We start from the raw sequence: 27984 nt of genomic DNA, 5'->3' as shown, positions 1-27984 counted from the left end.
AGCCAAGCAAAGCCTGAGGGACTGGAGGAGCCCGACTGGTCTCAACTGGCCCCATCTGAAGTCTCTTAAACGTCTATGATCAGTATCACCATGTAGAGATGATCACCTTAATGGTTCGTGTCCAGTTTTATTCATGTATAGTTGTTTAAAATCACATCATGAAATATAATCAAGTTCTTCAAATATGAACCCACCAGATTACTGTTTGATATTCTTTTAATGGAAATAAAATAGCATAATGATTCTCCTGAGTTGTACATTTTTCTGAATCAAGCTGTAGATTGTGCAAAGTGAAATAAAGTGTCTGTGAAGTGAGTGTGAATGAAAATAGTACTTTACTAACCAGCCATTTAAAAATAAACCACACAAATGGTTATGTTCTATTAAGGTTATTTAAATATCAATCACAACATTAATTTTATATGGTAATACAACATTCAAAAACAAATGATGGGTGTTTTGTTCTAAATCTTAATTAGCCCACATTAAGACCATTACTTATGGTAAAAAAAATGTGATTTTTTTGTATTTACAATATACACAAAGTTTGATAAATGGCTTTTACTGCTTCTATTTCAGATGCATTGAACGTCGGAACCTTTCCAATGTCTTCGTAGAACGCCCGGAACGATTTGATGACGGAACGACTCGCTTCCGGTCCACTTGTCAACATCCGTCAACGTCGGAGCACCACGCGGGATTTTGTCAAAAATGGTAAGACTGGTGGCCTGTCAGAATAGTTTGAATAATGTAAGACATTTGAACGTGGACTCGTTTGTTCCTGACTGGTTTGTCTTCTCTTGTCGATGTTTTCATGAAGCCGAGAGCTCAGAAAGGAAAAGCGGCGGAGAAGGTTGTTCACCCGTACAGCAGGAAAGCTGCTTACCTCGCCCGAGAAGAAATCAGACTGAAGAAGAAAGATAGGTGGGTGAAAAAAAAATCCGTTCAAATGTTTACGTTAAGTGGTGAAAGGAAACAACTACAAAGTAGAAGAAGAAGAAGAAGAAGTAATTTAAAGTTTTCCTTTAACAGTGAAACATGTCTTCTGTCTTATAACTAAAATGAGTTTACATAGAAACTATTGAGAACTGCTTCATTTTGTTTTTGATTGTTTTGCAGACAGAGGAACGACAAAGCAACACGTCTAAGCAGCATCGGTAAGTTTATCACACAAACAGCATTACTGCCCTACAAAGGCAAAAAGCAGTAACTTAGTTTTTGTCATTTTTGGATCATTACAGATGTTCTTTATCATGAGGACACATATCTTGAGTCAATTGTGTTGTTTTTTTTTTTTGTTGTTGAGAAAATAGTAGGTCTTAACTTCCAAAAGCCCTCGAGAAACCAAGGCAAAGTCCAGTAACTTCACTCATAAGGGTCTTTGCCTTTGTATTACAGCTGAAAGAATGCTCAAACTGAGTTAAGGTCTTCTGTCTTTGTTTTGCTGCGGATCAAGGTGAAGTTACTGTTTCACTGCAGTGGAGTTAAGGTGTTATGCCTTTGTTTTAATATCTGTCATCGAGCACGTCTGACACACACGGTAGCTTGACTAAAGTGAAATAGTGTTGGTCGTGTTATTTAAAGCATGCAACCAAGTGAAATACAGTATCAAATGGAAGTTACTGCCTTTTGCTTTGGCATGACCCCGAATTATTGTACAGGCAATGCAACGGCAGAGTACCTTAACTTCCAAATAAGGGTCAAAGGTCATGTTTAAGATCAAGATTTTTATGTACATTAATAACCTGATTTAAAAAGACAAAGAATTGCCACATTTCCAACATTCTGCCTGCAACTCATTTGGCTGGACAACAAGTTAAGGTCTGGATATGTTTATCCATGTCGAACATATGCACAGCCGTGCCGATATAAATTACAACAGCACGACCTCGTGTGATACATTCGTTTAATAGATGTGTAATGGATGTTTTCGTTAGAATGGATTTTGACATTTAGTCTTGCTGCTTTGTGTATGTCTACACATAACCCCAGGACAGAAACGTAGCATTTAAACGTTAGTCTTTATATTTCCAATGTTCACGAAACTATTGAAATGATAGTGTGTTCGTTGTCACACTGGTGGCTTGTTTGATTTCCAGATAATAAGTAATACAGTGTTAGTTAACACAGTATTCCCAAGGCTGAAGTGATTTTGTAATCTAGATCAGTGGTTCTCAACTGGTGGGTTGGGACCCAAAAGTGGGTCGTGGAGTCGTTTTCAGTGGGTCGCGAAAGTGTGCCTGGGGAAAAAAAAAAGTCTAAAAATCACTTTTAACGTTTGTTTTGTTTCATCTCTTTGTTCTGTCGTGTGTTCTGTCCCATCTGAGGTTCAAACTGCACAATTTTTCATCAAACAAATCTCATTGGTTGGAAAATATAAAAGAATTTGGGTCGTGATTTTATATTAAGGAGTTGGTGGTGGGTCCAGAGGCTACACCAGCTGAGAACCCCTGCTCGAGGCCAGCGCTCATGGCATGCCTCTTGTCTAATAGTATCATTGTTGTATCATCTTATACAGCACTATGCTCTTGCTGACTGTAAGGATAAACTCACTCCTTATTAAACACAATCTTTTTCTTTTGTTTTTCTCATAACTTAAAGGTGAGAAGCTGTTGTGGTTTCAGGAACAGCTGGATCCAGAAAAAACAGCTTACACAAGGAAAGATGCCTGTGACATCATTGAAAGGTCAGAAATTCAGAGTTTTGCTGCCTGCCTTTGCCAATTAGTATTCTCAATTAGAAATGCACCAACATGTGGTTCTGGTTTGTTTGTCAAATTAAACAAATGACTTACATGTGTGTGTGTTTGTGCAGGCACCTCCAAAGGTTTGATTCTGAACTTGAGCAGATTGAGCTGATGAACGGGATCAAAGGTCGACAGGGTCGTCTCCATGGTGCCAGAGAAGCTGTCATCAAACAGACCGTCGAGCGAGAGCGTGCGCAATATGAGGGCATAGGATTTGGTGAGTCCTCATCATATAAATACAAAACACACATGCTACATACATGTCTGCGTTGAAAAATATACACTAAGATCCTGTGTTTGTCTCTTTAGAGATCCCAGACATTATCAATGCAAAACATCTGAAAACATTCAGGTAAGTGTGTTTTAAATACCAAAAGAATCTGTTATGTATTTAAGTGGAGGCTCTAAATAAGTCATTCAGTGATCGCTGACTTACACTACAAACAGACTACAGACAAAATATCATTATTCTTTTTTTTTTTTTTTTTAGCTCAAAGTGACTCAGATTTCATGAAAGCGTGAACATATTAACATCCCATGCAGTCCAATCTGTTAATTTAGATATGGGCCCCTTTCATACAGTATGTGGTTGTACATCAGATTCAGGTGTGTATGAAAAGTTATAAAGGAATTATTACATTGATGTCTGTGGACTCACACTAGTTCCAATGGTGCTCCGACAATGACATATTAATAGATAGTTTACAATTATTTTGGCATCCTAAAATCTTCTTATAAAATCTGTTGTAATGAAGCCATTCACTTTCCCTCCACTTCTGATTCTGCAATCAGCCTCCCCTTTGCACAGAATAAGGAGTTCCCTCGCTTTTTCCTCATCAAGTCACCAAAAACATGTGGCTTCAACTGCATATTACTGTACAAGTGAACCCATTAACACAAAACGCAGTAGCTTCAATGTTTACTTTACTTACAAAGTAAAACTATCAAAAAGAGTTGTAAATGGCAACAAAGTAAAATCTTCTTGAAAAAAGCGGAAAGATATTGACTCGATTAAGAATTTGAATTATTTTTAGAAGACTTTGATCTTGAATGTTAGGGTTTTCCTGCATGGGACATGTTCTCCAACCGTGTTTGTCTGTTCTTTATTTGGAAAGGGAATGGACTGGTGATTTGAAGAAACTTCCAAATATCAAACTGCGAAAGGTTTCTAAAAAAGATTTGGACACAAAGACTGAAGAGGAGGAGAAACAGAACATCGAAGAGGACGAAGATGACTTGGATGACTTGGATGAAGAGCAGCTGGACGACAATGTGCTGATGTCAGACTGAGGCCGACATTGAAACATAGCTGAACATCAGACCGGCCTTCAGCAGAGACTTTTCAACGAAATATTGTGATGTTGGATAAAAGCTGCTACTCCAGAACCGTCCTGAAGGACGCGCCACACTGTCAGAGACGGAGAGCTAAAGTCTATTCAGTCATTTTGATGCTCAGTAACTTCACACCAGCCTGTGAGGGGGGGGGGTCTACATTCATTGTTTATTGCACAACAAGTTTTCATTATATTTAACCTGAATCCATTTGTATCCAATCAGAGTTTAAAAAAGGAGTTTGACAAAGATGTGTGGGTGCTCTTGAGTTTGGTGGACACGAAGAAGAGAAAAATTAGTTTTTGTGACATAAATTTGACATTGGTCTAAAAACTTTGATTACATGGTGTGTGTATAAATATCAGGACCCGGCAGACAGGGCCACATAAAGCTGGAAACTGTTCAAATATAACCTCAGAAATATCTGGGCTACTTAACATTTGCTATTTTAAGAAATATTCAACATTTTCCTGTGACAATACATAAATTCAGCTTTTTGAAAACATAACATGTTCCATTTTAGACTGAGCTAAAGATTTAAATACATTTTTCTCTATTAGTCATTTCTGACTCTTTGGTGTCTGAAGACCTGATTGTCCAGATGGAAGGTTAAGGCCTCAGTATGCTTCAAATAAAAGTGCTTGTTGGATTGTCAAACAGCTTCTGAAACCTGATGTCATGAATGCACCCTTCTTTTGCAGAGTTGTGAGATTCTCTCCTAAAACTCTTCCAACTCATCACACTTTTACATCGGTCACTTCTCATGTGTACTGTGGAATGCAACTCATTAAATACCTTTTAAATAGAGACCACCTGAAAGTGTTTGTGGAGAGACTTCTAAAAGTTTGTTGTCCCAGTCTGCACAACAGCTTGCTTCTTTGTCTTCACAGACGAGCTAAAACTCCTCCGTGATTGCAGGAAGTGTCATTCAAGGTTGAAGCATACTGAGACCTTTCATAGCATCCACGGGCTGTTCACACGCCAGTGAAGTTTGAGAACGTGCATAGAGGATTAAACTTTTAATTTACCACTTAAATACAGTATTTATAAATGACCTCTTTCAGGTGGCTCTTCCCGATGGCTTTATCCTTCTCTTCCTTTACACCTTTTCACCTCCTTTTTTCCCCCCATATTCTGTCCAGCCACCACCAACTTCCTTTCACTGCAGCCTTAAAGTTTTCCTTGATCACTGAAAGACTTCAAATGTGTCCATCATCTCAGAATCAGTCATTGCAGCAGCTGAGATGAATAATACTAAAACACTGTTACGAGTTTAAATTGCGCCGTGCGTACGCCCGCTGGTACTGTAAGATGAGTAGGGTGTGGTTCAGCATTCTGGCTGAGCATGAGGAGAGTCAGTCAGACTGGGTTTTGATCCGGTGACGCCGCTGCCTCCACTGACATGTCTGAGTCCGTCTGCTCAGGAGCCACGGAGGGTGCCGCGCTGACAGGAACCTCCACATTTTCATGCCTGCCGTTTGTCAGGGTGTTGGGCTGAGCCTGAGAAACATGCAGGCCTTTCTCGGGGCAGTTCTGCACTGTGATGATGCGGTTGAAGGCCTTGAGGCGGCGCCACAGCTGCAGGTACACTTTACACTGGATGTACATGAAGATGAGTCCGCCTGTGAAGCCAATGGCCACCACAATCAGCTTGGTCCAAAAGGGCCACTCCAGCACGCCTGAGGGATCACAAACACACACACACACACACACACACACACACACGGCGACTGTAAGTGAGCCTGCAGGATGTGGGACAGATCATGATGGGTGGTGTGTGCAGAGCTGCGCTTACCGTCAGACTTCGAGTACTTCAGAAGAGAAACTCTCCATAATTCCTCTGCAATCAAGAGCGAGTGTAATTTCTCTCAATTAATATAGACGAATGTTTAATGTCTAAAACATGTTTAGTTTTAACATTCTGCAACTTTTTTTTTATTCTGCTTCTAACTTGAGGTCCTACAGTATGAGAATATTACAGATACACTATCATCACACAACAGCACAACACAGCACCGTCAACTAATACAAAGGAAGCACTGAGGGGGTCTGTTTTCACTTTCAAATATTTGTGAAGCTAATGTGGACATCATGTAATGTTCCATGTCGTCATTTTGAGCAGAGACTGCACCCGAAACCTTGTCATGATCCCTGACGTGAAATCAGGACTTTCTTCACAACAGTGGCATTCTTTTGTTCTCTTGGCTGTGCTTAAGAGTGACTTATTTTTTCTGTCAAATCTTAAGTGCCCTGATTCCCACTGTTCTAATGTCCCAATTTGATCTTCACTTTGATGATTCATCAAAGTGAAAATCAAATTCCAAATGTTGAAATCGAGTAGATTTTCCAAGCAATAACTGCCTGTAAAGCAAGAAAAGGTTTATCAGAAAATGTGGTCTGAAGCAATTTAGAATAGCAAAATGCAAAGACTAATTTACATTCCAGTTCCAAGATAACCATAAACACTATGTTTTGAAACTAAGTTATGTGACTATTTGAATTCATAAGGTGTTTTCAGGTCTAACAGTTCTTTAGACTCCCTGAAATGACAAATGCATATTTTTGAGGAAGGATTTCAGTTTTGGACGGGCCCAGGTCATTTTGGGCTGGGCCTTTTGATTGCAGGGGTTTATCCTGTCTGCCTGTTATTAAACTACATTGGTGACTTTTAAAACTTGCTCAAGATTTTTATCTGAAGCATTGACTACAGTAGCGATGCCATCTATTCACATATTAATTGACACGCGAGAAAAGCATGCTGCTCTAATTGCCCAATACAAAAACAATATCCTGTTTATTTTTTGCAGCAATGGATGATGAAGACCAATACATCTATTTTTAAAGAACACCATTGTTAACATTTTATTCAAGCAAACCCCCTCTGTGTTTGACCATCAGGATGGATTATTTTTTGTTCATACTGAGAGCATAGAAGGAGGGATGGGTGAGCTAGATTGACTGCGCTGTCTGTTTATGAGCTCGTGTCACTAAACGCACTCTACAGTATGTGCAGTTAGAGCTGTCATTGTTGCTTCTCTGCCACCTGAAGGTAAAGGTGGACTTAACATTCTTGCAGCCCTCTCTGTCTCATTAACAGAACTCTCTGTCCAGCATGGATCCATCTGCTGCTGAGCAGAGTAACATGACGTGTGTATGAGTGCGTCCTCGCTCGATTATAAAGCCTGGGTAGCAAAAGATGCCCTGATTTGATTGGTCAAGACTTCCAACACGACAGCAGCATAATTATAATCTCTTATATTTGTATTTTAGGTTTTAAATTGCATTCAAATATCAAATATAAATAAACAAAAGTGTAAGTATGGAATTTATTTTTTCTCCCAGTCATTTAGAGTTGGCAAGTTGCATACATGAGTTGGCCCGGACCCATAACCCCTATACGTAATGCTGAGGCTGTTTATTTGTATTTTTATGACATTTATTGGATAGGGCAGCGGAAGAGAGACCGGAAATGTTATGAAGAGAGAGCGAGAGAGATGACATGCAGCAAAGGGCTGAGGTCAGATTAGATCCCACGTTGTTTGGTTGTTTCAATGAGGACTAGCCGCTGTACTCGGGGCGTGCATCATAACCTCTCTGCTTTCCTGTTGCCCCATAGCAGCTTCTGCAACTGCTTTAAGGGATTATATGGTGAAGAAACACCACAAACAGAAACAGTTGTGGTTTTTAAATATTTCAATCATAATAACTACTAAGGGGTTGAAAATGTAAATGATAGAAATGTGTTTTTACATAAAACACGGCTGATAAGCTTCTGTAAGACATCAGCCTTGGTGGCATCAAATCACTACCATCACATTTTTGCGATATATCTGGAGAGGCATAACGTCCTACCTATTATTAATATATATACATGTTGTGATTTTTTAAAGAATATTGAAGATTTCTTAGACCACCAGTGTCTTCACTCTAGAACTAGACTTCTAATGTGGAGTGGGACAGTTTGGGGACGAAAACCACAGTGAGTAAGTAAGAAGGGAGAGTTATCCTATCCATAGTTCTATTAAACTGAGAGAAAACATCACCACAACGCATCACTACACATAGAATGTATCTTGACAGTCACAACACCAGAGGCACACAGGCGCAAAGATCACCAGGTAAAACGTTTAAAGGTTTTCAGTTTTGACCACTAGGGGCACTGCAGTACATCATTTTACTGGACCTGTGATATTATTATCAGCCGGCTTGAGGATGCTCATGTGCAGAGAGGTTGTGATATAGATTTCTGTAGAAGGCCTGAAGGCAAGTTTCAAACTTCCATATTATGGAAAATTGTCCTACTGATTGTATTTTTTACACTAATACTGAACATCTTTGAGTTTTGCTCAATAATATTTATTATTCCAAGTGATATTTTTACTCTTGTTGGTATGCTTTATTGTACTGCTGACTACTATTTCATTGCACAATTTATGGCAAAAAAGGAAATGAAGGTTTTGCAAATGTTGACAGAAGTACAAAATCAATCAACCATGTTTTTTTTTTTTGTGGCCTTAATGAAACTCATTAAATTTGCACTCTGCGTGTCTCTGGTGTGTGAGAGGGGGGACTGCGGACAGTACTCACCGTTCTTTCCGAGTCTGATCTCTTCTGCTGTTCTCTTGACGAGAATGTAGATCGACCACAACATACACGCTATTGCTATCAGGTGAAATAACACGGAACAGAAGATCTTCCTCCACTCACTCTTGGACATGTGTAGCCTCTCCCACTGGAGGACAAAGGCATGGAGGCGGAGAGGAGAGAGAAATGATGTTCATACTTATATATATATATATATGTATATATCCTTAAGTTCACGTCCACAGCTTAGCAGGAGGTTTAAGACGGTGTGCCTACCTTACGTAAAGGTTTGAGCTTCGTCTCCATGACGAAGTCAAACTTGCAGAGTTCACAGCAGCGCGTGTCAGAGGATTTGATCCACTGGTTGAGACAGGTCTGGTGCACAAAACTCAGGCTCCCTGTGCAGCGACAAGGCATTATCAGAGGGCACTCATCATCCCCCTCACAGTGGCAGATCCTACACAAACACACACACATAAAGTGAACAAACCGTACACACACATCAGGGCAGGTAATGAAATACAACCTCTGGGCTTGTTTTTTTTTTTATTCTCTTGTAACGGCAGGGCGGCTTTGGGGACAATAAAGTATATCCTTAAGTAAAGTATATCTTTCTGTGAGTATTTGTTGAATATAAAAACAAATACTCTCATTAGAGCATCGTATAGCGGACTCTGTTGCTTCGTTACCTCAGGAAATCCCCCATACCCCCTGCTGTCTGACACGCTGTGAGGTGCATATGTGAACAGCCAGTGAAATGACCCTCAGAGTGCATGTGTGAAAACGGCTAGTCGCTCACTAACCTGCAGACCTCCATCTCAGAGTCATCAGAGCAGTATCGTGCTGTGCTCCCGTTCACACCACATGCTTTCTGTGGTGAGGGGGCTGACATGTCTCCGCCCCCTGACCCCTTTTCTTGGTATTTCTTGGTGATGAGCTCTTCACCGTCCTCAGCCAAGGAGGAGCTGCCTCCTTGGCTGTGTGGCTTGTTGCTCTTCCCCTTTTCTCTGCTCTGCGAGCGTTCTCTGGATGAAAAGTCTGTCTTTAGCGTGGCCCTGCTGCTGTGCCGCTTCTTAAGGCCTCCGCCCTCCTCCACCAGAGGTTGGTTCTCCTTCCCTTCATCGGAACCCATGGACTGCAGCTCCATGACATCTGATTTGTCTTCTCTCCCTTTGCCCCTATCCCCCTCGTCCCTTTCTCGACTGCTCCCGCTGCGGCGGCGCACTCTCCTGGCTTTCTCTTTGCTCCAGCTGCGGGCCTCACGCCATGAATCCTCCTCAGAGCTGGAGTCGGAATGGGGGGGTCTTGTGGAGCGCAGGCGAGGTTGGAGCTCTCTCTGGTTCTTGGAGGGCCGCTCCCTCTTCTCCCCCCTTTCACTGCGGTCGGAGCTGACATCACTGCGATCAGTCTGCTCCTGTTTGGCAATGGTTTCCACGCCTTCGAGGGCAGTACAGCTGCTCCTCTTGCGGCGGTGACGGCGCTTCACCTGCTTCTTCTGGGCCTGGGCTGAGGAGCCCAGATTTGCGCTGGCAACTGTCATCACTGTGTTTTGTGATTGCTGGTTGTGTTCTTGCGACTCAGAAACATCCTCTACAAGGGTCGGCTGGCCAGAACTGAACACAAACACACACACACGCGCACACACACACACACACACACACGTAAAAACAAACACACACATGGAGATGTGTAAAAAAAAAAAAGGTGTTAGGAGATGGAACAGACAATAATCTCAATCTCAACAAAACAAATGGGAACAAAAGTAATAGTCACCCATATAACAAACACATTATGTCGTTTATCACTGATCCAACTATCCTGCTATACAGAACGGTGTATGTATATTTATATATGCCTAAGGTTTTAGATGACTGTCTGTGGGATTTCTGTCTTCTGTCTTCAGAGGTGAAAGGTTTGGAGAAAAAATACATGAAACAGTGACAGGATCTTCTTTTGAGAGACAAACTCCAAACCTTTAAAGGCTGAGTTAAACCTATTGAGCATTGAAAGATGGCCGGTCAGGTGGCTGAAATAAATAGGTACTGTTTATATTTCAAGTCTACTGGATCAACCCTTTAACTAGCCGGTTGGAAACCCCAGTGATTGAAATGTGCAGGAAATAACTAAAGAAGAACATTTTCTGCTAAAGCGTTAATTATTCCACAATTGTGACTCCTGTAGTCGTTTTAGTATGTTTTGTTTTCACTTCTACCTTAAAAACAGACAGCTTGGCGTGATGTAACAAGGGTGAGCCCTGTTGATGACATGTGATGTTTGAAAAATGAAGTGTTTTTTTTTTTTAAATCAGACTAGGACAGTGATAAAGAAAAAGGATGAATATAGAACCAAGCGCTCTCATACAGTGTCCATACTGAGATCAAACACGGTGTCCTCTAGCATTTAAACCACATTAGCCGGATTGAGTGACCACCAGTGGAAATAATTATCGGACAGATCCAATCAGCCTTCTCATTATTAGCCCTCTGGGATCACCATTGGATTACAGCATTGATCTTAGTTTTGCGGATGTCCTTGGGATTTATTCAGTCTCCAGCTCACTGTAAAGGGACTCTTTAAGCTGGGTATGTTAATACAACACAGAGGACTGTGGATGATTTGACTTCACAACAGGTATGTTAGGGATTCCAGGGACATGGGTTACATTTGATGCCCTTTTAGCGATAGTTCTGGATCATTCTTACTGAAATAGCTGTTACCTGCATATGTCCTGGGATGACGGGGTGATTGATGTTCTGGAGGCCGTAGCTAATCCCGTTGTAGAGTTGCTGGCCTGAAACAACAAATGAACTCAAATGAGCTCTCATGCTGCTGTACAAAGAAAACAATCTGTCATCTTCAGTGAACAATCACAGGCTAATTGACACTAATCACAAAAAAGGATAGTACCGATACATAATAAACCTGAGTCATCTTAAAGCTGCATACCTTGTTTTTGGTCTGTTAGGGGGCAAAAGAAGCTGAAAAACATGTGGTCACGACATCTACTCTTTACAAAGACCACTTCCTTGCATGGACACATTCAGCAGGCATGTACTAACACTCTGACTCATTTTGAATATTTCTGGCGACATGAAAATGAAAGGTCCTATATGTACATAAAGTTCAATTACAGCTGTAGTTTGACATCTTCCAGCTCTTGAAAAACGTATCCCAGCCTTAAATATTTAGATTGAGCTTTTGACAGACATTCAATTAAGTTTGTGAAAAGATGCTCAACCTTTCGGGGAACAGCTGAACTACAGGCAATGTTCCTTTGTGGTTTTATATAATACATTTAATCACTCCCCATTACACTGTCATTTGATTCACAGCCAATACAAATATAGGAAATATCTTAATCAACTTACAGTACTTCATTCAGTATGTATTTAAGAGAAATATCTTATTGGTTGATTATTAACACTTCTAGCACTACCACTTTCTTACACATCAGATTCTTCTCGCCTTAAAGACGCTTCCACACACTGAACTGTGACCTTGTTATTGGCTCTTTGAGCTCGCTGATATTATGTGTTATGTGTTACCTTGGAGATGTTGCTGGATCGACTCCCTGAGCGCCCGGGGCCCTTCCTCCCCTGCAGGGAGAAGGAGAGACAGAAAATCATTAGACCATCATGTGACCCCATCAAATGGCACCTGAGTATCCTGGCGAGGTTTGAACCAGCGAATTCTCTGACCAACCCGACAAACGGTGGTAAGAAAATCTTGAAACAGTGTTTCCCTGCACTAACATCATCAACAGAAGCGTATTTATCTCCCCATCACATTAAAGCATGATATGCTGTGGATACAACTTATTTTGTCATGAAATAATCAGAAATGTTTTATTTTTCTCGAAATATATTCATAGTTTATTCTTAAAAAAACAAATAATTCTTCTGAAATATGATGCCTTAAATGTTCTGTATTAAATAATTTATTTAAAATGTTGCAACAGACAAGCAGCAAATTTTCACAGTAGGAGCTGAACCACTAAACATTTTCTCCTTAATACAAAAACGGGACAGTTCCTCACTTGTAAACATCTTGGACTTTTACTTTTGTGTCAATCAGCTAATCCCCTGAATGACAGATTATTCCAGCTCTAACTTGCTGTCAAATCTGTTTTGCAAAGAGGAACTCACAGCAGAAGACTTAGGGTAGAATTATAGAACAAGCTCAATGCTTCAACTCAGCACTAGAACTCACTTAAAATCAAATTCAACAGATTTTGACATCTCCAATATACTACTTTCAATTTAGTGACAGCTGGCCCCGTTTGTTTTTTGATTGATTAAACTCCAGTTTCAAGGAATCCTGCAAGGACACGTGTCCTTGTGATTTCATTATGACCTGAACTAAAGCCAGACAATCCTATTACCTGGTCGTCCTGTGGAGAGAACATGATGCTGCTCGTCAATGTGTCTCTATTTAAAGCTAACTTTTTCTAGAAGTTCCGTGTTCACTGATTGTCTGACCTCGACTGCTGAACCTTCAACTCAACCATCAAAACCACCTGTCGCCTCATACACTGTCTGCAGCATCTTCAGTCACAAGTTTTCTGGCACCAGCACCAAGGTGAGTGCTGCCGAGGACTCGTACTAATAAACCTACATGAACAAAAAATATTTAAAACCTTTTTTTTTTTCAGGATGCCAACACACTTATCTTGTAGCCTCAAGTTAGGTCAGGGGAGTTGCTACATGGTGACAATAAACACAATTCTGTCTATCAATATCATATTTTATTCACAGGAAAGAACATCTTTGGAGTCAAAAATTAAGAAACGATGAAATGTATTTAAACTGACAGAAAAGTTTGTGTGTGATTGGGGAGCGTTGATGCCTGAAAAATGTAATTAAAGAAGTTCATCAGATTGATTTAGAAATATTTTTTAAATACTGCTGACGAAGACCAGAAAGAGAGCACACAACTCACCGATTTCAAAGTCTCTGCATTGGCTACATGTGTGTTTTAGAATTGATTTTAAGATTATTTGATTGTTTTTTTAACCTCTTGTGGTCCTGCTCCCACCTTTACTTTGATTTTTAACTTATGAGCCCACCAGAGTCCTCAGGTCTTTCTGAAGTGGTCCCAAAATGTTGTTCCCAAAATCCGAACTAAAACATAGGATAGGTCTTCTACCTGAAGACCTGAAGGCAGCACACAATGATACATTGTTTAAAAGCAAACTCAAAACCTACCTTTTGAATCTGGCTTTGAACTGAGTTTCATTTGATCTCATATAGTTATTCACATATTTAATTATTAACACATTTTATATCTTAGTCATTTCATCTTATTCTATTTTTTCTGGATAAGCTTCCAGTGTTTTATTTATTTTAGTATATTTTATAAAACATTTCTAATGGATTATTTTTTAGTGTTTTCTTATCATATTTATTTCCTCCATTTCATTATTGGTTTTTTTTCCATTTATGTATTTTAACCTTACCTCGTGTGTTTCCTCATTATGAATTCATGAGAGTGTTTCCTCAGTTTGTCAGTACCTGTATCTTTTCCTATCTAGTTCTTCTTCATGTTGTGCATGGATTGTATGTTGTGCTGGGGTCTTATATGGTTGCTTTTTGATTTGTTTTTTTATGTAAAGCACTTTGTTCTACATTATTTTATGAAAAGAGCTATACACATGAAGTTGGATTTATCGATATTTTCCATAAAACTGTCTTGATCACTTATTTTTCACACTTGGCACAATGGCTTAAAACCCTTAAGATGAATCGTTAGGACAGTGTACATGAATCAACGTGTCAGCAATAAACATTAGTTTAAATGGTCTGTATGTATAGTCAGTGTTCAGCTGTGTCTTCACATTAATGGATTACTTGATGTATAGAGATTAGAAATACATGGATGCAGGCTGATCTTGAAACTGCAGTACGACTGAGTCAGTGAGAGAACCTCCTTGTCCACAACATTTTTACTCTGTATTTTAGCATTAAATCAAAAAAAGCTCTCTGCAAGTGTTCAAACAGAACACGTTGACATACCAAATAATGTTTTTGTGGGTTGGAAAAAACTAAAGCAAGAAACTTCAGATTTTTAAAGCAGCAGTAAGAACAGACAAAAACGTGATTCTCAAAAACACTTTTTTTACGTGAACATTTCGAACATCACTGCTTCCAGTCGACTCTCAGCCCAAAGCCAAGCTGTTGATGTTCCTGGCAACCAGGTGCATCATGGGATTAACAACATCCTGTTCCAGGCAGTGAACAACTGTCCAGGCTCAGACATGAATACCTGCTGGTTTCTGATTGAATCATGGAAAAGGTCCCTATCACCAATACAAACACACAAATAAAGACACACACACACATCAAGGTCTAACATGCCATAGAGACATGAGTGGTTACTTGCCAGCTGTTTGATCTTGTGTGTGATAAGTTGGCAGTAAAAATTATCAAGAGCAAAAAATGCAGGGAAAGTTAAAGCAACAATATGTAGGAATTTGGTTTGGTGCGCTTTGGAGCCAACCAAAGGTCTTTGAGTGCAACTGCACTCTTCTAACACACAAATAGTGCTGTTACGACTCCTCCTCTAAAGCCTGGAACACACTACACGATTTTTTAAATCTTAAACGATTTTGAGAAAGTGAAGAGACCCCACACGCGACAACAATCCTGACTGATTAACAGTTCAGATCGCATAGTGTGTGGCGTGCAACGAGACGATCGACTCAGCACACCACACACTAACCGATTCATTCGACGACAACGAGAGTCTCGACTATCACAACGTGTAATCTCGCGTGGTCAGACGCGATTTAAGAGTAAACAAACATGACGGGCAAGCTAAATGTGGCTAAACTTGTTGGTCAAACTCCTTTCCTTTGATAGTTGGATTGTGGTCTGTTTTACAGGACACATTGTTTATACGTTGTTGTTGTTGTTGTTGCCACAAATCAACAAGTTGGTCCTGAATTCATGACATCCATCCACTTTATGTTTCGCGATTACTGTTTTCGCCATGGTAATGTTTGTTGTGCTTCCTGCTTCAGTCAGCTTGCTTCCCTATTGGCTATTGTTCTGTTCCACGTGACAATTCACAGAGTCCGTGCTCTGCCGTCCTCGGTGTTCTCCCCACACCACAGGATGTCTGATCGTAAATGTTGAACATGTTTAATATTTATGATTTCAAATCGGGGCGGCCCCCGATTGTCTTCCGAGCAGATCGGGGAGGTTAAAATCACTCTTAACACACCTCATACCACAGGAGAATCTGGCAAGATAATCTTTGGAACATCAGATAGTCGGGCCTTTGCTGACTTTGGTCGGAAAGGGGGGAATCGGGCCCAAAATCGGCCCGGTTATCTTGTAGTGTGTACCCCGCTTAAGACAGCGTGCAATTGTTTACAAGCAGATGGTGCGAAGCCGGCAAAGACATCGTGAGAAGCTAAACCACCATGTCAACTGGAAAGGTACAGTTGACATGGTGGTTTAGCTTACCGGATTAGAGGCCGTGCTGTGGACATGGGAGAAAAAGGGTGTGGCTCACTTTAAACACAAAGGAGGACTACGGCAGGGATAAACAACATTTTGAATGCTTTAACTGTAGGTGTTTAAACTCTTATTTCAGTATTTGTCTGGTTATTGCACCTCATTGAAATCATTGCAATAATAAACAAAGTCACGTCACTCTGTAGATTTACCCCTGCATCATCCCAGCCTGCCTGCTCCCAGTCTTTGTGCCAATCTAGGCTTCTAAGCCGAGTAAAAAACATGACATGACTGAATGGTTTTAATTTACTCAGTTATTTTAGATATGTGTATATGCATATCAAAATAAACGAGACTTATGTGGGTCCTTTTTCTATGAAGACTCCCCCGTTTAGTATTAAACAACTGGCTGAACAAATAAACAATTACAGTATTCAATGCCAAAGAATTCAAGGCCTTTCATTGGTTTATTCAAACACTCGAAGGTTGTAGTCCTCAAAAAGCGTCCGGTCCGGGTTCATGTCAGAGACCTGTGGCTTCTTTCCTGCATGTCATTCCCCCACTCTCTCTCTCTCTCTCTCTCTCTCTCAGATTACTGACTCTATCCACTGTCCTATAAACGTATATGTAAACATTTGGACACTGTAGCTTTCAGCATATATTGTTTAAACAAGATTAGGAAGGATTTTAATCAGTTGTTTAATTCGTCTATTTTTTAGCAGCATGACGATTTACGTAGTATTGACTAAATAAACTAAAGTGCCAATATTCATTTTAGTGACTTAAGTATCATTCAAAGTATCGGTGGGGCTCACATACATAAAGGGGGTCTATGGCACAGATAAACAAGATATGGAATACAGGATCAATTCATGGTTTTATTCTTCTTATTTGATTTACTCACCATGATAATATTTAATCAAATACTCCTCAGCTCTAATGGTCTAAATACTCATTTACAGGTGTAAAAAAAACCCTGAAGAAATCAATATTTAAAGCAAAAAATAGTCTTTATTGGATGCCTGCTTAGAGGTGTCAAACAGAAAATGTATAGAGCTGGAAGTTGATGTTTGTACTATTCTATGTGGGAGGCTTTAAATATATTTAGTTTTCCCACGACATGTAAAGCAGCAAGGCAGAGTTGGATGTGTCAACCCACACATAGAAGTAGTTTTGGGTACACTCTGCAAATCAGTGAAATAAAACAAGCAAGTCAATGACAAGTAGAAGACTGCTTCGTCTAAGCCAGGGGTGTCCAAACTTTTTTTCTTGCGGGCCAAAATTGTCGTGTTAGAATCGCTCGCGGGCCACAGGTTTTGTTTTTTTAAATATAGTTTTAAAAATAGTACGGCTTTGTAGATCAGAATCAAAAGGCTTTAATAGAAGAAAAGAAACCCTTTAATAAAAGGAAATCAAATATTTTGATTTCTTCGTTCTACTTTATTTGTTTTTTTTTCTCAGAGCCTGTAACGTGGTTCATGTTTTTAGAAAAGCTTCCTTCATTTAGCTCAGGTCATTAAATGGTTAAACAACAGTCCGCTTGTTTGAAAAAACTTTGCATATGTTTTTTTTCATAGTTTACAAAAAAATGTGTTAAATAGTAAAAGCTGTAGATTTAAAAAAAACAACAACATGTTACTGAACATTTTCTATTTTAGGAATATTGTTCAGCCCTTGTTAACATGAAAAAGAAAAATAAGATAATGTGCCGATCTTAATCGAGGCCTCGGGACAAAATCTTCTGATTCTTCATTTGAAGTCACGGGCCGCAAAAAATCCCCTCAAGGGCCGCAAATGGCCCTCGGGCCGCACTTTGGACACCCCTGGTCTAAGCTGATCAAGGGATTTGCTGATGGCCAAGTTTAAATCAGTAGTCCTTCATGGAGTCAACGCTAACACTCTGCAACCACCAAGGGTGTCAACACTTGAACTGGAGTTCAGCGCACATGTGTCCAATGTTTGCCTTTTTTTTTTTTTTAACAAAATCCATTGATTTTTTGAGTTTTAAGTCAGGAAATATATTAAATACAGACAAATCACATTCTCTGAACATCTAAAAAGATGAAATATTAAAATTCATCTAATTATGAGACCAACTGTTGTGTGTGAGATCTAAAGGTGTCCAGAAATATTCAGAAAGTTTTTATTAGTCTGAGTTTGAATTTCTAAGAATTTTAAGATGTACCAGTATGTGCAATGTCAATTTAACAATCTCAGTGTTATATAATCATGCAGGCTTTTAGCACTGCTGAAAGTAGAAGGAGAGAGCTAGTCCTGTTAGCTTGTTAGCTCAGAAAGTGCCCTTCTAAGAATCCCAATGATGTTATTCAGATTAAGGAAACTGTGAAAACGGTTACTATGACAAAAAAAAATTATTTGGAAGACACCTTTAAGAGAGCTAGCCTTGACATTTTGTCATCTTCATGTTTCCATGCACAATAAGAAAGAGAGGTGGTTATACGCACATCATGAAGGTGCAGGACAATTTGAAGACAGCAGCCAGAATAGGCCACAAAAAATGTATTACATCACAACGCTTCCACCGACTACTACAGGTAATATTCACCTGAAGAAACTTTTCTAAATAAATTCAACTTTTAGTGGAAGTGATTATTATAATAATAATAATAAATTTGACTTATATATCACTTTTCTAAATAATCAAAGACGCTTAACAAGGAATAACAACATTATGCATACCTTCCTCTTCTACAGTATGTGTGCAGTAAGTGCATTAGACTGCATGACATGCACTTGAAAAAACATCTTCTAATCAATAACTGAGGAAGGAGAGAAAATCAGGAAAGAATCTGTGGTGAAAAAAAACACCAATCCTTCCGAGCATTCAATTATTTTGAATCCCGAGGTCAGGTTGTTTCAAACACAGGCATAGTGTAAAACATGCAGAACAGCAGAAATACAAAGGTGTTAAAACTCTTTTTTCAGTATTTGTCTGGTTATTGCACCTCATTGAAATCATTGCAATAACAAACAAAGGCATTTCACCCTGCAGATTTACCCCTGCATCATCCCAGCCTGCCTGCTCCCAGTCTTTGTGTCATTCTAACTTCAAAGCCGAGTAAAAAACATGACATTGATGTCAGTCATTTCATCTCATCATTGATGAGAATGCTAACAACCAATGAATTCAACTTTTCTGAGTATTCCTTTAAGAAATGAGGCAGATTTGAAGTGAGTGACACTACAGATGAACTTGTTATTTATTGTTGCTAGTAATCAATCATCCCTGGTTGACAAGGCCAAATACCCTTCAAACAGGAAGAGGTGTGTTGGTCTGTAACCTCTGTCATATAGCTGCATATTCATCATAATCATACTAAGTTGAAAAGTACAATATTTATTTTCAAAAATGTTCTTTTTTATAGATCAGACTTTCTGTCTTCATAGACAGATTGCGCAGCTTTACACTTGCAGTTTCTTAGTCTTTGTACAGGTTTTTATGCATCTAAACATTTTAACCCTCACACACATGCTCAGAATCTATAATATAACATCCAAAGTATCTTGAATTACAAGCTTGACAAGTCCAATTCAGATCATAGCACTGCCAACTTACAACACATCCATAGAAGAACAATGACAAAAGATCAAGAGATCAAAATAAAACTGCCGCTCCTCCCTGCAGGAGCCTCTTGTGAAATACAGTAACATACAGAACCTACAGTTCATTATAATGAAATTATTTATCAGAGATAAAATAATGCAGAAACACTGAGCACCTGATCCTCTGTTGACACTTTAACTCTGATGCACAGGACAGACTGTGGAGAGTGTAAGTATCCATGTGCATGTGTCTGAGAGGTGGATTAAGTCATGTAGCACCGACCGAAGGCTATGTGTTTGTGCTCTGGCTCACATTAATAAAAAAACACCTACAGTCACACTCACGATTAAAAAAACAACTACAGCCACATTGACGATTTTTAAAAAAACTGACATTCACGATTAAAAGAAAGACCCACAGCCACATTGACGATTAAAAAAACACATACAGCCACATTGACGATTTTTAAAAAAACCGACATTCACTATTACAAGAAACACCCACAGTCACATTCACAATTAAAAAACACCTACAGTCACATTCACAATTAAAAAAACATCTACAGTCACATTGACATAAAAAAAAAAAAAACACTTAGAGCTATATTTAGACAAGTGACCGTTAGGCTACAGCTTAAGTGTCTATTTTTGGTGACTTCCTGTTTTACAGAATGTCCATTTTTTCAAACGACTTTGTATCTTAATAGTGTTTTAAACCATGAATACTGTTTTTTTGTAAGTAAGTCAAACAAGAATAATGTCTGGAACCTAGAAACTAACCTAACAACCCAATACCATTATTATATTGTGTTGATAATGGTTTCACTGTTTCAATGTGCCGTCACTTGCTTCCTCAGATGCATATGGGATGTGAAGGAGGACATTTTTTAGTATGAAGTGAAATTATGATTCTTGTCTTTAAACCATTTTATTTAAAATATGGATGGTTGTAACATACATATATATATATATTTATATGTATATATATATGTATGTATGTATGTGTGTGCGTGTGTGTGTGTGTATACAGCTATGACTGTTAAAAGGACAAAACCATTGAGTTAGCTCTTGAACTACAAATAAATAGAATTGTACATTTTTATATTTAAAAAATCTGATTCAGGTAGTCGTTGATTTCTATTTCTTTCAGTACAATAAAAAAAAGGCTGCCAGAAGTGTAACTTTCAAATAAATAAACTTTATGTTTTCTTTAATGGACTGTGTGATTTGTATATCCTTAGAAAAAAAAATTAGACCAATGGTCCCTGGGAGAGTAGTCTAAATGATTAGTATACTGGTAAAACATTTAAAAGACAAAGCCATTGAAATGAAAATGTCCTTACTGTATATTACAGCATGTTTTATACATGTTTTACATTACGTTATGTTCCTCCCTGGATTGTGTTTCTGATTGAATCCTGTTCTACAACATTCAGAACTCTCCTTCAGTGTTTGCTCTTACTGTGTTTATCTTGGACTGACTGCACTCTTACATGGAGTTGATCTACACTGCAGGAGTGAAAACATGCACAGAGAGTTGGTGGAATTAGAAACATTACTTATGAGTTCCATAAGCTGGCATTTATGGAAGGATCTTATCACGTTGCAACTTTTGATTTAAAACTCTACTGTGCGTATTGATGTTTAGAAATACATCGGAACATTTCTCCTGCTCTTGTGATGTCCAATCCACTGAATTAGGATTAAGCGGGGTTAAAAGGTCATCCTAATTGAAAGGTTTTACAGGCTGCCACGAGGATCTTAAAACAAACCTCTTGGTCATCATGATCTCCTGATTTATTGCTCTTAAGTTGGAAAGTGTTGATCACTTTGTTTTATAATAAGTTTAAAAAATAATATCCGTATGTTTTATTTATTTGTGGTTTGAGGAGCTTCTTCTTCTAGTTAGCATAAAGAAGAGAGTTTAGGTATATTGATTTCTTAATAAATGTGTCTTTATAAAGCTGTTTTCATGATAGTTTCAGATGCAGGTCTTGTCACTTTGACAGGGGAAAGACTAATTGACACTTCTGTGCCAAATATGAGGAAGTTAAATCATTTGACACATCACTGACTTCAAGAAGAACATTACAGAATAAGTGTTCATCCAAAGTGAAGCAATACAAGTGCAACACAGAACCGACATTTTGATTGTTGGTTTGTTTTCTTGGCTTTAGAGACCAAATATACACAAACTAACTTTGCAACAACCATTTGACCACTTGCATGTGTTTAACAACATCAGTTTTTTTTTTCACAACAATTCAACTGCATCTACTGCCATGATGCCTTAGATGTCTTTATGCTGTAAATCCCTAATTCTGGCAACATCGAATACCCCCTGCTGTCTTTGAAAAACCACATTATAGCTTTACTTGCGTGACGTAACGTTGAGGTGATGTGAGGTGAATAGAAGCTCCGAGATGTTCCGTGATGACAAATGTCATGATTTGTTGATTTCGGGCTCAATAGAAGATGCAGTTGGATAGGCATCAAGCCCCAAGCGAGGGAGCAGTGTTAAAAGGGTGCTGAGTGCATCCATACTGTACGTGTGAGGGAGTTGAAAAGACAGCTGATGCTGGGGACTGACACGCACACAAATGCACACACACACACAGGCACACAAACACACACACACACACACTGTCTTCTTAACTGTCATCAAGATCGTCACTTAAGGACCAATCAAATGACTTCTGCCTTCTATTTAAAACATAAAAACAACATTGCACTCTTAGTCCTTTATAATTTGACGAACTTCACACTAGTTTTGAACATTTAATGCGAAAATAAAAGAAGTCAACATATCAGAGGTCTGTAAACAATGTGACGAGGTCTGAAACTCACCTCTGTTTTGTCTTTGGAACGAGAGGAGCTCTTGCTGGAACTGGCGCTCTCTTTGGCCGGAACCACAGTTATCTGTTGTATTGGCATGTTGCTGTTTCCAGGCAACACTCCGGTACTACTCCCACAGCATTCCCAACGCAATATGCCTTCCTGTCCTCCAATCTGAGTCCGTGTGCGTAATCCTCTGTCCCATCCACAGGCTGTTTATAACAATAGGGTACAGCGCTCCTGGATCACCTCTCCTTTATCAGCCCAATCCGGATCATCAAGTGGAGCAGGGATGGAATGAGTTCAGGTCACCGTGGCAACACGGAGACAGCGCTGAAGATGGTGGGGTGTGAGGTCGCCATGACGACTAGGAAACTGTGTGCACCTCTCCTGCCCCTCCTCCTCCGTCTTCTCGTCCTCCACTGCCCTCCTGCTGGGGGGGGAGAGAGAGGGAGAGAGAGAGAGAGAGAGAGAGAGAGAGAGAGAGAGAGAGAGAGAGAGAGCGAGAGAGAGCGAGAGGAAGAGTTGATATAGTGGAGCTGAGCATAAACAAGGAGGCAGGGAATATTTTCGTATGTGTGCATGTGTTTGTGTGTGTTTTTCGCTCAGGGGTGGAGCCATGATTTTGTCGTGCTTGCTGGGAAATAAGCATACGGTCCATAAGGATTAGGGCTTAGACTAACCTCAATCTCCTCCGCTGACCAGTGCTGCTGCTAATAAGCTTATACAACCTGTGCACATGGACAACAGCATCACTCACACACACACACACACACACACACACACACACACACACACACACACACACACACACACACACACACACACACACACACACACACACACACACACACACACACACACACACACACACACACACACACACACACACACACACACACACACACAGATACACAGATACACACAAAGCCTAATTGTTCAGGGACTCCCTGGTGAGAGAAAATGCCTTGATAGGCACCAAATTTCTTCTGTCAAGTTAAAGGTATGAAGGCACCTTAGTGGTCTAACTCAACACAGAATTAAATAAATGAACATTCAAAAACAAACCTTAGTCTGAAAGAAAACATGTGGTGCGTGTGTGTGTGTGTGCTCAAGTGGTGAGGGTGTAATCCGGTTTCAAGGGGTCTCAGGCAGTGAGGATTATGTTTGATGTAACTAGATGTTGTGTGATTTCAGAGTGATCAATGACGTGACAAACTAAATAAAAATTATACAAGAGCATGGACTGCGCACTGACACGTGTCCACTTCTTCCAAAAAAATAATTGTTTTTATGTTTAAAAGCAAAGTTTTACTGTCAGACCAACCTATTAATCCATGGACCTTAACTAAGAGACGTCACCCACAGAGTTCTGAACTGGCGTTTTTAAGCCAAGTGATGTTGGTTGCCATGTTGGAAATTTTATCTCCACCTAACTTTTGATCAATCTAGAAACAAGCAAAGGGGTGGAGCTTAGGCGGGCCTTAAGCCTCCTGGCAAACAGCCACAATGCACCCTCCATCAGTCAACCCAGCCACGCCCCTTATTGTTTAGCTGTTCATTAACGCTTAGCCATTAAATATTAAAAACTCATGAATTATGTAAAAATCATCCCCTGTTCAAAATTATAGAAATTAGCTATTGAGACCAAGATCATTTTTCAATCAGTAGATACTGCTGCTATCTGCTTTACATTTTTTTTAAAACATGGAACCAAATGGGGATTCCTTGACTTTTGCAGCCAGCTTAAATTTTTTGTACGTATTTGTATTTTCTTATTGTTTGTGTTGATTGTTTATGAAGATGTATGGCCAGGTCAAAATTGAAAACAAAATAATTAAGTCAATAAGCCTTTTACCTGATGTCGCATTCCTTCCTTCTCTCAATCAGTCAACAAATCTTTATTAGTATAGCGCCAACTCATAACAAATTTTATCTTAAGACATTTTACAAAAAGAGGAGATCTAGACCATGCTCTTCGTTATATCTTGTTACGTCACTATTGTTTCCTGTTTGTTTGGTACCACCACTTAAGCAGCAGCAACCCTTAACACAAAGCACTGAAGTTGTCAAAAGAGGTTCCAAATATATATGAGTGTAAAAAGTATGTCACCCACATCCTTTTTGACACATATGCTCTCATGCACACACATTTATAGGCATTTCTTGAAACTGCACTGATAATAGGGAAGTCTAGACTCTCTGTATTTCATCACATTAACACTTGTGACTTGCAGAAGCTTCAGTCCTTATTAAAGTGCATCTAAAGCAGTTTCTACCTTTAGTCATGATGAGTTCATACGGCTTTAGGAGATGAAATCTTTTTGTTCCACTGTAAAAGGAGCACTACCACACCACAGAATTTTGGTTTCTGGTTTTCGTTTGAGCTCTATCTTTCCCTATGTTTCCGTTTCTGAACCGCATATGAATGTGTGAACCCATGCTGAAATGTTGAACCCACTCGACCATTTATGGCTAAACGAAAATAAAATAAATCACAAAGTTTGAATAATTCATTCGTTTAACGTGGTGCATTTCTACTGGTTAACACACAGGCACAGGGCCCATTAATTATTAGGGTTCATATGATCTCACTTGAACTTGAGAGGGGATGTGTCAGTTAGCTCTTCACAGGTTTTGCAAGTGTGTGGCCCAGAGGGAGACGCAACAGAAAGAGAGAGAGAGAGAGAGAGAGAGAGAGAGAGAGTATGTGTGTGTTAAGGAAGCTGCTGAAAATGCTCCACTACCAAACTCTGGGTTTGTGTTTCAACCTAGTTTTGTTCCACTACGTGATGGGAGTAGGAGTGTGACCTTTGCTACAAAGCAGGTGATTTTAGATGAGACGTTCACAGTGGCTTTGGCAGTGGCTGTAGATGGAATCTTCACTGGCAGAGGTGGAGGTGTTGACGATCATGTTCTCTCTCCTGGTTTTCGCCCTCTTCACACTCACTGGGATGCTCAACGAGGACAGTGCACCCTCCAATGGTAAAACTGGAATCATGCACCAAAATGATATAGATGTCTGACTTTTCCCATTAAGAAACTTTACAGACAATTTGTTACTTTAGCCATCTTCTTGTGTTCTCTCAAACAGGGCAAAAGTTCATATCAGGAGTAGAAAACAAGATGCCCTTTGACTTTAACCAGTTTTCAGTTCATTTAGTAAATCAAGCAGTCTAATACAAGCGTGGTGGAATTAATTCTACTTCCATGAAGGTATTCAAAGATATTACTGTGTCAATGAGTAAGCTATTTAGAGGGAACCCTGTAATCAATCCTACCTCAGGTAAACTAAAACTGTTCATTTCTGTGTTGTATAAATTATGATTTCATTCCACTTTTAGTTAAGTCACCCTAAATTATTTCTATAATGCTTTACCTACGTTTTTGTTGACGATGTTCTAGAAATGTATTGATTTAATGATATGATCATTTTGTACTACGTAGTTTACCCTCATTAATACTCTAATGTTGGATTCAACTTTAGAAACAGCCCCTTTATTACAATGCAATAATACTCTACAGCTTACCTGTCAGGGCGTTGTAATGCCTTTTTAGCAATGTTTACTGCTGAAACTGATAATAATATTTTGTGAATAGTGTAAAAATTCAGACTTATTATTATATTGATGATTGCTGTAATTCCAATTGAAGCCATACTGTGGAATGAGTTCCAAATGTATCTGAGGTAGTAGCTTGTTTCTAAAATGCTGTTGGGCCTTTTTTATCGTCACTCTTTAAATGTCAGCTATCCAGAAGCAGTTAGAATGTCGGCCTTGAAAAGCAGAGCCCAGTAATATTAGGCATATCGAAAGTATATCTATTCGAGTTATAATAACGGCAGTGTATTTTTTTTTTTTTAGAAATGCCTCATTGTATATTGTAAGATACATCTAAACAGCATTGCAGATAGCAGATCTGACAATAAGTTCATGTTAAATCAACAAAAATAACTCAATCTAAACCTCTAAAGGTAGGTTTATTGAAGGGTTGTTGTATTAAGCTGTGTATCTAATAAAATTATTACGGAGTCTTAAAGGTAATCGGGAAATAATCAGTTACTGTTTGATAAAATATAACAGATATGTCAAGCAATTAAAAAAAAAAAACAACCTCAAACTTTGCATTGAGTAATAGCTGTGAAACTGAATATACGTATATGTGTAACAAAAAAAAAAAATCAACTACAGAAATATCTTTATCTTCACAATTAATTTTCTATCACTGCCTATCAGTGCCTCTACCACTCTTTGAGGGCATTTAAAGGGAAATCCGGAAAAGATACAACGGGGAGCAAAGTCCCGGGCCAGAAAGAAGAAAAAAATGCACCGCAACATATGTAATCATGTCAGGATTCTTTCATGGACCTAAATCATTTAACATTTTCTTTCACTCTATTCATTTGATTAGATGAAAATGTGTGTGTGTGTGTGGTGGTGGGGTTTCTTTGTGATCTTGAATGATTTGTCTTTTATGTGTCTCAGGAAGAATGGCATTTGTGACCATGGTAAAATTAAAGGATTCCTATGTAAATAAGTAAATAAACAAATAGATCGATGATGAATAAGGCAGCATGTATACAATAATGTAATAATGTATGTTTTCTAAACCCATCACAAGTTTTAGAGGCTAAACTGGTTCATCAGTCATTTGATTCTTCTTTATCTAAAATATATACATACATCTATTATATATATTTTTTTTAAATTAATCTATCATATATAAAGTTTTGTATAAAACCAGAGTAAGTGACAACTTTTCCTATTGCATTGTCCCATCACAGAGACAACGACGGCAGCTCAGGGAGTTGAAGAGATCGTCTGATGTCGTTTAATGACTAAGAATGAAAAACTTCTAGCCAACCTCGTCCTTCCTGTTCTGTGGCATATGAGGACGTGGCAGCCAGAGCTTTGTATTCAATTGTGATCAGTTACTAGAACAAAGTCTGAACAGTGACCTCTGAACGGGTGTGTGTGTGTGTACTTAGTTATAGGATCCGGTGCTATTTTGCCTCCAGGATGAAGCAGGAGTGGCTCCGATGGCACAGTGTAAGAAAAATCAATAAACAAACGCCTGCCTCAACTAACTGTGAATGTATCTTAATACTTTGCGAGAGTATCTTAAGACACAAAGAAGTCTTTGTTCTGCTCCACAATACTTTTTCCCTGGTAAGTCTTAAAATCTACTTTCAGGTATATCTTACTCTTTGATTTGCTCCACAAGAAATGTATGATCTGTCATGAAATGCTAGTTTTTTTCACACCATAAATATCTAGTTCAAAAACAAGATATGTGCATGTAGGATCTTGTTGAGCTCTGAAGTTATTCTTCAGGGATAATATGTTTGAATCGTTCTTTTTTAATTTTCACCTGTATTGATAGGTCTGCTAAAGATCGAGAGTAAATGTAGGGAAGAGAGAGGGGAGTAGACATGCATGAGGACTAAAGCCCCTGTTTATGTGGAAT

General features: G+C 39.1%; 2 protein-coding genes and 1 long non-coding RNA gene across 4 annotated transcripts in view; 2 read left to right on the top strand and 1 right to left on the bottom strand.

Moving 5' to 3' along the window:
- The window catches only part of LOC132989363 (uncharacterized), a 128778-nt gene that overhangs the window by 100032 nt on the left and 762 nt on the right, over positions 1–27984 (top strand). Inside the window, exon 2 of the long non-coding RNA XR_009675907.1 lies at positions 27566–27686. This is a non-coding gene — a long non-coding RNA (uncharacterized LOC132989363). The remainder of the gene's footprint in view (positions 1–27565; positions 27687–27984) is intronic.
- Positions 706–4735, top strand: tma16 (translation machinery associated 16 homolog). Its single transcript, XM_061056872.1, has 6 exons — positions 706–924; positions 1120–1157; positions 2602–2686; positions 2815–2963; positions 3056–3098; positions 3862–4735. The coding sequence occupies exons 1-6, from the start codon at positions 815–817 to the stop codon at positions 4034–4036; spliced, it is 600 nt and encodes a 199-aa protein (XP_060912855.1). The 5' UTR covers positions 706–814; the 3' UTR covers positions 4037–4735.
- Positions 4224–23114, bottom strand: marchf1 (membrane-associated ring finger (C3HC4) 1). 2 transcript variants are annotated; one of them, XM_061056850.1, is made up of 8 exons: positions 22531–23113; positions 12208–12258; positions 11380–11453; positions 9466–10275; positions 8939–9119; positions 8666–8810; positions 5874–5918; positions 4224–5757 (listed from the first exon to the last, which is right to left on the bottom strand). In XM_061056850.1, the coding sequence occupies exons 1-8, from the start codon at positions 22615–22617 to the stop codon at positions 5438–5440; spliced, it is 1713 nt and encodes a 570-aa protein (XP_060912833.1). In that variant the 5' UTR covers positions 22618–23113; the 3' UTR covers positions 4224–5437. The 2 variants fall into 2 exon arrangements, with proteins under 2 accessions (XP_060912833.1, XP_060912844.1); XM_061056861.1 differs by lacking the exon at positions 5874–5918 and having other exon boundaries at positions 22531–23114.

This window comes from Labrus mixtus, chromosome 2, assembly GCF_963584025.1.
Source record: "Labrus mixtus chromosome 2, fLabMix1.1, whole genome shotgun sequence".
NCBI lineage: Eukaryota > Metazoa > Chordata > Actinopteri > Labriformes > Labridae > Labrus > Labrus mixtus.
Note: the sequence above shows the minus strand (reverse complement) of the source record. Positions and strands in the feature narration are given on the sequence as shown.

Coding starts and splice junctions, on each gene's coding strand:
- marchf1 (XM_061056850.1), bottom strand. CDS start 22,617: ATGCCAATACAACAGATAACTGTGGTTCCGGCCAAAGAGAGCGCCAGT. Junction 11,454..12,207: donor GATCCAGCAACATCTCCAAG/GTAACACATAAC, acceptor TTGTTGTTTCAG/GCCAGCAACTCTACAACGGG. Junction 9,120..9,465: donor TCTGAGATGGAGGTCTGCAG/GTTAGTGAGCGA, acceptor GTGTTTGTGTAG/GATCTGCCACTGTGAGGGGG.
- tma16 (XM_061056872.1), top strand. CDS start 815: ATGAAGCCGAGAGCTCAGAAAGGAAAAGCGGCGGAGAAGGTTGTTCAC. Junction 1,158..2,601: donor AACACGTCTAAGCAGCATCG/GTAAGTTTATCA, acceptor CATAACTTAAAG/GTGAGAAGCTGTTGTGGTTT. Junction 3,099..3,861: donor AAACATCTGAAAACATTCAG/GTAAGTGTGTTT, acceptor TTATTTGGAAAG/GGAATGGACTGGTGATTTGA.